Genomic DNA, 12,871 nt, shown 5'->3' with positions numbered 1-12,871 from the left:
TCCTCCTGGCCAACCTGGACTTTAATGCTTTCAAGAGGAGGGTCTTGGTGGGGGAATCCTAATGACTGTAGGCCTCTTCCCATTCCTTGGTGCTTCAGCATTGCCAGGCAGAGCTCTCCTGGGCAGTGTCTGCCTGCTGCTTGGGAGCCATCAGGGAGGAACATGTGTTGGAACCGCTGTCCTCAGCATCCCCTTCTTAGTTCCCATTTTTGACCATTTGAACTCCCCCCAACCCCTTCTTTGGAGACAGCAAATGAAATCAAAGAATCAGTTGGATCTTTACATGGTATTTTTTTTCTTTTTCTTTAGCCCTTCCTTTCCCAAGAGAAACCTCACATAAAGAAACCTTTAGTGGAGAAAAAACAAGTGGCACAAACCAGTGAGAGAATTATTTAAAAAAGAGTACAAGACAGAGGGAAACATAGAATTAACTTCTACCTATGTAGTTTCTGAATCGTCAGTAACAGCTGATGCTTGTCTGGCTGTGGATGACCAGATGTTTCCATTGCTTAATGACATTTTGATTGGTTAACTGCCTGCCTCGCACCTACTGGAAAAATGCATGTTTCACAGTTGAAGCAGTGCACATGTGGTATGTTTCATTTATTGTAACATCACGTTCTTTTTGTAGTATTTTAACTCTGATATATATATGAACTGTTTTTTTTTCCTTAAAAATGAAATCATTATGGGCTATTTTTACAATATACAGAAAATAAAACTGAACATTGTATTTGTAGTATCAGTGATAGAAAAGTCTGCCTTTTTATTGGAAGTTATTGCTATTTAATAGCCTGTATATCATTCAGTGATCCTGATAAGTTGAAAAGGCATATTAATTTCTGTGGTTTCTTCTGGGAATTAGGGTGTACTACTGATGCAGAGACATACTTTTTGCCCTCACTAAGGAAATCTTTGAAAATTTTCCTAGTATTTCTAATTCCAGCTGAGCTTTAACATTTTCCTTATGATGCTGACATCTCTAGCAAAATTTGCACATGAAAACATGCATTTTTGGTCCTATATTAATTAATTTAGTGCCAAAAATAAGGTTGGCATACAGTTGACTGTATATAACAGAGCTTCTAATTTTGCTAGTAAAAATGAAGCTCAGTTGCAGTTAGTGCACATCATATATCCCTAGTAGACTGTTCTGAACTGGTTAAAAAAAACCACCAAACCTCGTGCAATAATGGCATGAGCTGAAGTGATTAATTTTTTTTTTTTTTTTTTTTTTTTTTTTCTGTTCATGTAGGTTTTTGGGAGTTACCCCTACAGTCTTTTTGAGTAAAACAGGAGTGTGTCAGGTTTGTGTGCAGTGTTGAGTTTTATAGTTGACTGGAATAATAGATTTGAATCTGTACTGAATACTTAGAGAAATATCTTTAAATATGTTACAGTCTTACAGTATCAGATTATGATTGGTAAGATTAAAAGAGTAATTCTTCATGTAGCATAATATTTTCAGTGGCATAGTTATGATAAATATCTTCCACAATCTCAGTTTTTAGTGTAAACTGTTCAAGCAGGAGAGTAGTCCAAATTATACTGAAACCCTTACGTTTCCTGAGGTGAGGATATAAGAGTGAGATAAGTATATAAATCCATTTATTTTCTCCACAAAGCTACTTTTAAAAGCAAAACTTCTAAAGCTGCATGCCGGATTTCACTGAGGTTGATTAATATCTTGCCTTCTGTCTTCATACAGTGAAATCGTTCCCCAGTATACAGTGAAGAGAAAATGTTCAAAAACTGAATGAAATTGCACTAATTATAGGGTCAAATTTCAGGGATATTTGTTTAAGGAGATATTCCTTTAAAATGGAGAATAAAAATGCTGCTCAGGAAGAACAGATGGGAAAAAGACATTTCTTTCTGGACAGGCTATGTGTTTCTGTTGTTCTGTTGTAGTTTTAGCAAGTAATGGTGGAAGGAATAGATGTACTCATGATTCATGATATTGGGTGAAAGTAAAAGGTGTATGCTAAGGTCTTGATTTGTGGCTGGTGTGAAAACTGCTTGGTCATGTTGCGCAGCAAAGAAACAAGATTTATTAACACAGTTACTCAAATTCACAGCAAATTCTATCAGTATGGCTAGTGATCTCCCAGCTGGTGTTTCTAAGTGATATTTAAGATGAGCCAATGACATTGTTATGGCTTGAGATATCAAGACACAAATTGTATGTGTCATTAATGTCTCTGTCTAATGCATTTCTTTGCCAGTGATTGGCTATGTTCTGCAAATAGTGTTGGTTTGCAGAGGGAAAAGATTTTGAAATTGATATTCAAGGCAATTTTATTTTTGTAAGATGCTTTAGAAAATGTATGTAAGTGTTTTTAGATACTTCAGTTTGAGGGGGGGAACAGGAAAAGTCCCCATGCATTTATTTTATTTTTTTTTTTTTCAAAGTAGGGCTTATCAATGTCAGTAACTTTTGGTCAGGAAAGTTTCAACTGATTCTGTCTTAATACTGTGATTCTAAGCTCCTGTCCAGATTCAGATAAAAATATTTTTTTTCCTTTTTTGGCTTCCAACACAACCTTATGGTAGTGTTTTCCTTACTACAGTGCATTGTATTTCATATCATGCATATTTTATATTAAAGAATATATCCTTTTCATCTGATATGTTCACAGCTTATCTGTAGGAGATCTCTTGAGCCTCTTAGACCTTCATCTCAAAGTGTTTGGGGTCAGCCTTAAGCGACTGGAGCTCTATACATTGGAAGGATGTTAGTGCTAGTTTTGACTTTGTATTTGGCCCTGTTCTGTGCATGGATGTATTTATGTATGCATGGACTTATATTTATTTTTTCATAACAATATACATTGGCTACACATGGAAATATTAGACATCGAAAGCATTTGTCTAGATCTTTCCTTAAATATAGCAGCAGATTCTTTCATTTTAACAGACTTACAAAGAAGACTTCTGTAACCTTTATAATGAAGTTCACAATATATTTTTCCTCTCTAAAGGCTTTAAGGAAGCAAGATGCTAAAGCAGATGAAACAGAAGAACTCATGAAAAATAAAATTGTGAAATATGAAAGTGAAAAGAACCAAGTAAGACCTAATTTTCTCCTTTCTTGTTTGGTTTTAAATGAGTATATAGTGTCATATGTTACAGTATATGCTTCCTTTTTCAGAGAAACCAGCAGGATAAAACTTTCTTTACTTTTTAAGATAACAGGGTGTTTTTTGGGGTTTTTTTTGCATCAGAGGCACTATGAATATAGCTATGTTGAACTTCTGTCTTTCCTTCAAAGTTCTTTACTTATAGTGTGTTACTTCTAATGACTCTTCCATCCTGCCAGGCGGACAAGTTTATAACTTGGGGATTATCCTTGATTTTCTTTCTTGGATTTGTCTCTGAGTTTATACATAGTCTGCTGTTGCTTATCTGCAGCAGCTCAAAGATGCAGCTTTTCTTCATCCCTGCAACTAATGCATGCTATAGTTATTTTGCACCACAGTTATTATTAATTACTCTTACTGAACTATCTGTTGCCATATTGCTCTCTTCCTGTTCGTAGAAAACAACATTTCTTATATTTCTGTCCTGGCAGGATGCTAGGACCATATTACACTTTTTTTAGCTTTTTTCCTCTTACATCGAGTTTAGCCTTTTTGTCAATACTTTCAAAGTTATACCTAAACCATCTATGTAGTTTTATGGTATGTTACTCTCTCCATTCCATTAATGCTGGTCCTGTTTACTTTGCCCATTTGCCAACCTCTCAACATCCTCTTTGAGATTGCTATCTGTGCAACAACAATTTCCGCTGTCAAAAACTATATTTATTTCCATGTGGATCTTTGTGATCTTTGAACTATTTATGGTAGAAGTCAGAAAATATTTTGTAGCTTTTGCTTTCTGTTTTTTTCTAAATGGTTATCAGTTTGCTGACTATTTCTGAGTAAACATTTTTAAATTCCCTTAATTATATTTTTAGGAAAAATTCTAATTGAAAGAAATTCTGGGCACTTCAATTTTGCAGTTTTCGTGTTTCTAGAATAGTTCAAATACATCATCTTGCACAACACAGAAGAAGCACAGAATTTACCAATTACTAGTTCTACCAATGCATGTCATCTTTAGCACTTTTATGAATGAACTATGTAACAAAGGTAACTTCCTTAATTATATTTTTAGGAAAAATTCTAATTGAAAGAAATTCTGGGCACTTCAATTTTGCAGTTTTCGTGTTTCTAGAATAGTTCAAATACATCATCTTGCACAACACAGAAGAAGCACAGAATTTACCAATTACTAGTTCTACCAATGCATGTCATCTTTAGCACTTTTATGAATGAACTATGTAACAAAGGTAACTTCAAATGTTATGTCATTGTTAATTTTAATTTGAGTTTGAAAGTATGTTTCAAATCCAGGGACAATGTTTTTGAAACTTTTAAAAAAAGTTTGTCTTCCTTTCTTTTACTTCTAACCAAGTAAAAATTTGGTTTTATGCTTTTTTGTTTTGGATTATATATACCACTTTGTATCTTCATGTGATATAGAATATTGTACAAAAATTATAGACTGTAAGTTAAATTCTCTTTATGTAATTTAAATATAGCAGGGATTTAGTACAAATGAAAGTTTGCTTTAAAATTTTGGACAAATAAGAACATTGTGTATATTATACCTCGTTTTAAATAGATGCTTATATGGATTAATTTGTGCCAGAATTAAATAGTTAAAATACACTTTTGTACTATGGTACATACATTACTTTTCTTTCTTCATCATCTTCTGTAATGAAAGCTTGAGCAGGAATTGGAGCAGTCCCGGAAAAAGTTGAATGAATCAGAAGGCAGTAGAGAAGCTCTTTTGCATCAGGTAACTGCTTTGGTGTGGTGAAAATTCTAAAGTTTTCTTATTAGGCTGTGTCTGAGTCTTTTTGCTTAATCTTCCACTCTCATACTCTGATAACATTGTTTTGGGAAGGGAAGAATGATATAGAAAGACAGGTTTAAGAGTCTAAAATATGTGGATAGAGCTCTCGTTATACTTTTTCTGCTTTCCAAACTTCTATGTATGTATGTTCATATATAATAATTATAGTGGTAGTAGTTATGGTACTTTTTAAGTACATAAACACATTATTTGTAACTGCCCTTCATATGCTTTAGAACAACTTCTATATTAGTAATTATTGTTACGCAAACCTCATGCTATAATTGATGAATTCAGATAAACCAGTGACCAAAGTACTTGCTGCATTTTATACTAACATGATATAAGAATATATAAAAAACCAAACACCTGAAAAACTATCTAAAGTGTGCTCTAAACAATACCTATTGATGCACATACGATTAAATCTAGAAGTTGCAGGAACCTGGATTATAGCTTTAGAAAAGTGTCCTTTCTCCTAAATATTTCTAATCCTTCCTTCTTTCAGAGGAGCTGGGGAAAAAGACTGAAATAAATAGGAAGCGGACAATTGGCATACTTGTCTGCTAGCATTAGTTGTTTGACTTGTGTGTCTAGCAGAAGTTTGAGTGTGCTGTGTTACTGTTTTGAATTTAACTCACTGTGCATGGGATATAGTGCTATATCACATATGGGTAATATGAGTTAGAGCTATCTTCCTTCAATTCAATTTTAGCATGTCGTATTTTCTTTATTGTCCTGTACACAATGTCATCTTTGAAAGTGCTAGATGGTATATGGTAGAACGGAAAAATTTAAAAAGCCCCTATGTTTCTTAAGAATAAGTACATTGTATTTTTAATGAGTAGAATTTAAATAAAATATATTGCCTATTAAACTTGTATAGATATTTTCACTAGCAATGTAAACAATTGCAACATATAAAATGGTAGCATTTTGTTTGCCCTAGAGAAATTAATGCTCATCCGTGGTCAACATAACAAATTAAGATGTTTCCTTTAATTTTGAATAATCACTTTGTGGCCTATAATTAAGAAGTAATTTATCTTTTTGTTTACCATCTGCAGTACTCTTGAGACTTATTTATAAATATTACTTGTGTATAGTCTTTTTGTAGTGTTTAATAAAAGTACACTATTTACTCTTTCATTCTGTTTTTCATTAAACATTTGATACTTGTACGTTCATTTTAGATTGAGGATCTTCGTGCCCAACTTTTGAGAGCAGAAGACGACCGTGTAGAGTTGCAACATCAAATTTCACATGTTGCTATGCACCGCCAGAGCTACCAGGATGTACAAGATGATGAAAGGAGAATTAGAACAGGTACAACTCTCAAATTTTGCACTAGAGGCCTGCAAATTAGTTAGTTAGCCTGGACGTTAATTCTGTCTTTGAGTTTCAGTCTAATTCTTCTACTGTTTCAAGAAAAACAGACATTTAACTCCTCAGCTTTAAGTTAATAAGTACTGGCACCTGAATATTAACGAATAAATAGCAAGGAGAGTTAAAATTTAGGATAAAATACCATGATTTACATATTTAAAACATGAAGATTATTAGAGACAATTTCAGTGAAGTGGATAGTGTTTTTACAGAAGAAAAACATATTTTTTAAAGAATAAGTTCTTTGAAATTTTACATTTCAGTCCATTTGCAGTTTAAATTCTTCCATCTTGAAATTCATAGCAAAAGTCATTTACGTAGCTGGTTAGTAAGACTGATGAATTTCTGGTAGAATTTCTAAGGCTTAACAACGTGTTCCAGAGAGGCTAAGAAAATTTTCCAGTATGATGCAGTCAGGGCTTCTGTTTGCAGTATGTTAGAATTTTAGAGATGGAACAATTATATTTAGAAGAAAAATATCTTAAACAATTTCAAGATGTAATTGCATATTAAATTACCACTTTAGCAAGGTCTTCGCTACATTGTTAGTTATCTATCTGTATTTAAACTTTTCAAACATAATCAAAAAAGCATTAGAGAAAGTCTTTATCTTTCTCCTTATTAACATAGAAATGTATTATTCAAGATAATAGAGGAATAGTGACTCCAAGTCCAGTGTCTCTGTGAATTAGCTTGGTTAATGACTTCTTTTTATATTTTCATACTTCAGCTACTGAATTATCTTGGTTATTAAAATAGGACTCTGACTCCCTGTTTTACAAATCTCATACAGAGCACTGGAAGATGGCTAGATTTTGTACATGGCTTAGCTTCAGAAATGTAACACAAAATAGTCACATTAACATGACTGGAGAAAAGGTATTAAAATATCTGCCTAAAAGTGAATTTATTTGAAACAATATGCCTTTCATGTTAATGAAATCGTATTTTAATTTTTCCATTTGTTTTATAATTATACATCAAAACTGTTATAAAAATATGAAGAAAATAAAAAAATGTACTGTAGCTATTAAGACACACATATATTTATATAATTTATGCAGTTGTGTTTCTCCTTACTGTGTTATTTCTGTTTCTTCAGAGATGCATGGGAAGAATGCAGACAGAGATTTTCTTTGCCTCTAGTAGTTGTTTATGACTTAAAGACCTTTGAATTTCTGGTTGAGGAAATTTACAGCTTACTCTCATCAAGAACTTCTATTGTAGCTGTAGGATTCAGACATAAAATTCACAGATAGTGTGACTTCCAAATCAGGAGTTATTACTCTGGTGGGATAAAATCTTGGTCTTGAAGTTTGTGGCCAAGTTTCATTTACACCAGAATTTCCCCATTGTTTCTTCTGTCCTATTTTATTTTATTGGGTTTTGGTTTTTTGGGGGGAAAAAGAAGGGGGGAAAACCCCCATAAAATGACTGGATAAACAGAAATACTGTCTTATTCAGTAAAAGGTTATGGTATAGGTATAGCCATTTTCCACAGATACTTTAATCGAAATAAATAGTTGTAGAGTAGTCTCAAGTAGAGAAGAAAATTGCCAAAAGAAGAAATGAGAAAAAAATAATTTACCACAAGTTGGTGTTTCTACTGGGCCTATTGTTCTGTTTTCACTATTTCATAGTAGCTGAAAGATATGAGAGAGAGAAGCAAGAACTGGAGAAACATATTTTAGAGCTTAAAGCAAAGCTGAGTCATAATGCTGTAATGTCAGAGGTAGAACAACTGAAGAGATGCATAGAGCGTAAGGACAAGGAGAAAGCACAGCTTGTAATGCGCATACAGGTAAGTTGTTTTTTTGTTGTTTGTTGTTTTAATAATTTCCTGTATGTTTAAGGTAGGTGATGTGCCAGATTAGGGAGTAACCTTTAAAACTAAGAGTAACTGTCATGTTCTTCATAGTTTTTTCTATAAATAACTTTGAAAGGTGATCTGAGTTTGCGGAGGTTTTTCTCTCCCATTTCGTTAATAAACCAAAACAGGTATTTGCTATTGCCCATAAATTCATGGTTTGGATTATTTCTCTTTCCCATGTGCAAAGAAAGGGTGATCTGATTTTATCAGTAGTTACCATTAATAATGGTTTCTGGAATTACTTTTATAAGTTAGTATTTACTTCCTTATTCCCCATTCCAGCACGCTTCAGAACGAAAGTTTAACTTTAAACAAACTGGGATACCTTGTTCTATGAGAGAGTAAAGTAGAGTAACAAAAATAGATCATAACTGCTCTTTTTTTTAGCAATTAGGTGCAATATAATAATTATTATATTAATAAGTATTAGCATTCTTATTTATGGTAAACACATACTATTTAAAGTGATTCTCTGTGAAAAGAATAACAGCAGTCTCTGACACTGGAATTTTAGTTAGAAGACTTTTACCTTGAATACAAAATGAGATATAAGGAGGCAGTAGACTTTTTATTTAAGAAAGGAGATTTCTGTATTTTTCAATCTTGTCTAGATTTGTCATTGGTAGTAAGATCCCTGAACAGTAACTGTTTTCTACTGTCTTTCATGACTGTCAGGAGAAATGAGGATATTTTCAAAACCCGATGTGGGATTTTAGTAGCCAAGTACTTAACATTTGTTGTACTTGTATTGGGGCATTCAGTAAGCCAGGGAAATCAAACTAATACATCAAATTACATTTGGAAAGAATTGAAATCTTAAAATAAGTTCCTACATGCTTTATGAAAATTGGTCATTGAACAAGTTTAAAAAGACCTAGAGTGCTCCTATAGAGGATAAAGCAAGCAGAACTCATTTGCTGATGCCCATCAGGATTTGTGTTCTAGCTGGCCAATACAACTCCAGACTAACTCGAAACATGCTGGTTTTTTGTTTTGTGGGGCCTGAGAAATTCCAATTACTTTGGTGGCAGGAGTTAATGGGATAAAAACCCATAGAAAACCAAATTTTTAAACTTCTGCTTGTAGAACATGCTTTCTTGAGGGTCAGAATGATGTTCTAATACTAATTTCCTGCTCTGTGAAAATACTGATGGAAGAGTGCTGAGCTGGGGTCATTGTCATTGCTCTGAGTTAGAAATCTTTGACTTCCCTGATTATCTCAACAGAAAATACTTTGTACTTCTTATCTGCTTCCCACTGCCATTTTCCTACAGAGGCAGTAACAGGAAAATAGCTAGTGTGTTTTTCTTTTAATGACATCAAGGAATGCAAGGATGTGAATTTCTAAACTTACGTACTTACAAAGCATTTTGTCAAGCCTGTTCTAACAGCTGCTCCTATCAGATAGTCTGATTCCCAGTTGGAAGTGACCAGTCATGTTTGACTTGAGTGTAATTTATCTTTGGTTAGTGGGGAGGGTGTAACTGCTCTTGCCTCTGGTGTACATGTGATACTAGAAATTTCTTTTGATTATTTAAATGTCATTGTTTTCAACAATTTGAGTTGTGTGTGTTGTACATTTAGCCCCTGACAGTTGCCATAAACTCACAATATGATGTAAAATGGAGGGGATGAAAAAGATTATAATCATGTTCTTAAACTCATGTTTAGAAGTGAGTTCAATCTTAAATTAATTCTTAAATTTAATAGAGAAAATTTTTATTTCAGTTGCTGTAGTTTACCTGAGGATGCTTCTGTAAGACCTTGCAAATGTATGCAACTATCTTAAATATATTGTTCTGCATGGAACTATATAGATATGCTGCTGTTACGGCTGACTACTATGGCGTGACTATTATGGCTAAGAAATAAACAAAGTACACAAATTATAAAGATGCAATACCCTAGTTTCTCTAAGCATTTTTAGACTGTTATGCTTGTGAAATTGTTTGATTTACTAATTGCTACTCATTCCAATTCGGTCAAAGTAATCTTACAGAATTGTCCAGGAGAGTGTAACAGAAGACTGTCAGTTTGGCAAAATATTTCAAATTTTCTCAGGGAAAGTTACTGATTTGTTTATTTAAGATTAGAATTCTTCAGTAATATAAGTCTTTCAGTCTTATGAAGATTGATGAAGATCTTATCCTCATTAAAATTCATTTAATGGCTTTTTCATCCTCTAAAGATGAAAGTGTTAGCCAATTATTTTCATTATACGAGCCAATTAAGATATCTGAAAATCAGTAAGTAACGTTTCTAAATTTAAAGAGATATTCTTACAAAATAAGAGAAATCAATACCTTTGCAGACCAGCCTGTATCGCCATGTCAGTGGAGTTCAAATGCTGAAATAGTGCTACAGATAGATTTAAAATATACAGATGCTATTTACTTCGATAAAGTTTCTATCTAAAATCACATATCAACCGGGTATCTTTTATTTACATGAATCAGAACGAGTAGCAGTTCAAGCTTTGGAAGAATTTGGAGAAGGTATCACTTTAAGAAGTTGATTTTGTGCAATATACCTTTTACTGAATGAATACACTTCTTGACTGATTGAATGTATGCATCTTCAGTTATTCAATTCACAGAATTTATGCTTGTATGAAAAATCTAAACCTTCTGGATTAATGGTTCTTGATGGTTAGATACAATATGATTGGCACGAGATGCAAATCAGATTGTGATGAATAAAATGTATTTGAGCTCTGCATTCAGGAAAAAATAGTAAGAGAAATAATTAGGTGCATGATTTGGTTAGCATTGTTGAAAACAGTATCAATGACAAAGCAGTATGATTCCGTAGCTTACATTTAGAATCTGGTGACTGCACTGCTGAGATGCAGGGCAGAAAAAAGAGCGGAGGGGGAAAAATACATATAGATCTACTTTAGGTGACTAATGTAATTAGTGTGGTGAGGTGAAATGTGGCTTTCTGTATTCTTATCAGTTCAGAATGTTTGCACATAACTGTAATATAAAGCATTAGTTCTGTAAATTGTAGCAAATGAGTGATCCTCACTTGCATTTTAAATAAGTTTTAAGGAATGTTGCGTTGAATACACTGTGGTGTGTTTTCTATATCTACAATGAATTTTGTTTTGCAGTTTGTGGTGATTTTATTTTTAAATTAGGTGTTGAAAATTCAGGTCAAAAGTATGATACGTGTAATCAAGCTAAGGACTAGAAGCCCAAACTACACGAGTTACCAGAATGGTGGCAGAGTCACATGTTTAGTGCCTATGGTGATTAGTTTACACTTCAGATAAATAACTAGGTTCTAACTGGAAAATGTTGGCCTCTTTCTCTGCCTCCAGTTTCTTATGAAAGTTGAAAGCTAGATTACATATTAGGATGTTGGATATGTAGAAAACTAGATGCACAACTGTTTTACTTGGGGCAAATGTTGCATCTGTTTTTGAGTTTACTAATCACCTCTGTTCTGTGTCATCTCTAGCCAGAGCCTGTCAATTGAAATGTCTGTGGTGGTGTTGCAGTCTGAGGGCTGATACAAACTTTAATCAGTTTTGAAAATAATACTTGCATTTGGATCTCTAGAGCATTAATATGCTGTACCTCAGGATTTAGTAACTAATCTTAATGACATTTTTTAAGTGTTCTGCGAACATAACTCTCTTTTATACAAATCTTCAGATATTAAAGCCAGGAGGAGAGTATTTGATGTTATGTTGGTGGAGAATGAGTTGACATATGAGTATTCTAATACCTTCCCCTTGGTTCTGTTAGCAATGGAACTATGAAAATGCAGCAATAAAATTAATCACATTTGAAAAATTGGGACCCAGAATTGTCTTGTGTAAAGACTGAAAAGAGACAACGTACCACAGTCAGGATTTTCTATAGTGACCGCAATGCAAAACATGCTAACAATTGCGAAAACATTTTAACAGTGACCTGTTATGAATATCCTGGGTTACTTCTGTCAGGAGAACCTCCATACTGTTGTAATGTATGTCACAGAATATTGTCATGCTGCTATTGCATCTAGAGCAGCTCACTGAGTTCTCTGGGTGACTGACCTTCAGCCACCAAAGACCCTAGATGCTCCTGGGAATCTGGAGTCTTAATCTATAAAGGCAGCATTTCTCATCTGCGTAGAAAATTTTTTTGAATCACAGGTGTTTAGTAATTTGCTATTTGGAAGAGAAACTCAAATGTCCAAGAAAGAGGAGGGGGAAAAAAAAAAGAAAAAAAATCACCTAATAAGTGCAACCTTCTGACGTTGCTTGTCCTTTCTCTTAGATTATCTCACTCTTGTTTACTACGGTCACAACTGAGAAGGAGAAAATTGGATGAATATTTAAAAAAAAAACAACAACCACCCACCCCACCCCACCCCCATCTGTATATTCCTGTCTTGTAGAAATCCTTAAAATATTTACATTCTGAATTACCTAGAAGGGTAATTCCAAGATAGGAATGTGAAAATTAGGGTATATTCTGCAAGGTCTAAAGTAAGCATTGCTCTGCCAAATTCTCCTGCCATAGTAAAAGGGCAACCTGCAAGGCTCAGGAGACAGCTGTGTCTGGTGGAACCCCTGTCAGAACTGAAGAGGATATCTTCAGACACGTTCCATTGGACATGGGTCTGCTGACAACTTTAAGCACTAAGTTTAGAATCATAGAATCATTAAGGTTGGAAGAGACCTCTAAGATCATCGAGTCCAACCGTCAACCCAACACC

General features: G+C 33.8%; 1 protein-coding gene across 1 annotated transcript in view; it reads left to right on the top strand.

Moving 5' to 3' along the window:
• Positions 1 to 12,871, top strand: part of CEP128 (centrosomal protein 128) — a 141,651-nt gene that overhangs the window by 27,534 nt on the left and 101,246 nt on the right. The window contains exons 8-11 of the mRNA XM_009280750.1: positions 2,982 to 3,068; positions 4,774 to 4,848; positions 6,099 to 6,231; positions 7,932 to 8,092. Of these exons, the coding sequence (XP_009279025.1) occupies positions 2,982 to 3,068; positions 4,774 to 4,848; positions 6,099 to 6,231; positions 7,932 to 8,092 (456 nt within the window). The remainder of the gene's footprint in view (positions 1 to 2,981; positions 3,069 to 4,773; positions 4,849 to 6,098; positions 6,232 to 7,931; positions 8,093 to 12,871) is intronic.

Source organism: Aptenodytes forsteri, unplaced genomic scaffold (genome assembly GCF_000699145.1).
Source record: "Aptenodytes forsteri isolate BGI_AS27 unplaced genomic scaffold, ASM69914v1 Scaffold193, whole genome shotgun sequence".
NCBI lineage: Eukaryota > Metazoa > Chordata > Aves > Sphenisciformes > Spheniscidae > Aptenodytes > Aptenodytes forsteri.
The sequence above is the reverse complement of the archived record's forward strand: the minus strand, read 5'-3'. Positions and strand labels throughout refer to the sequence as shown.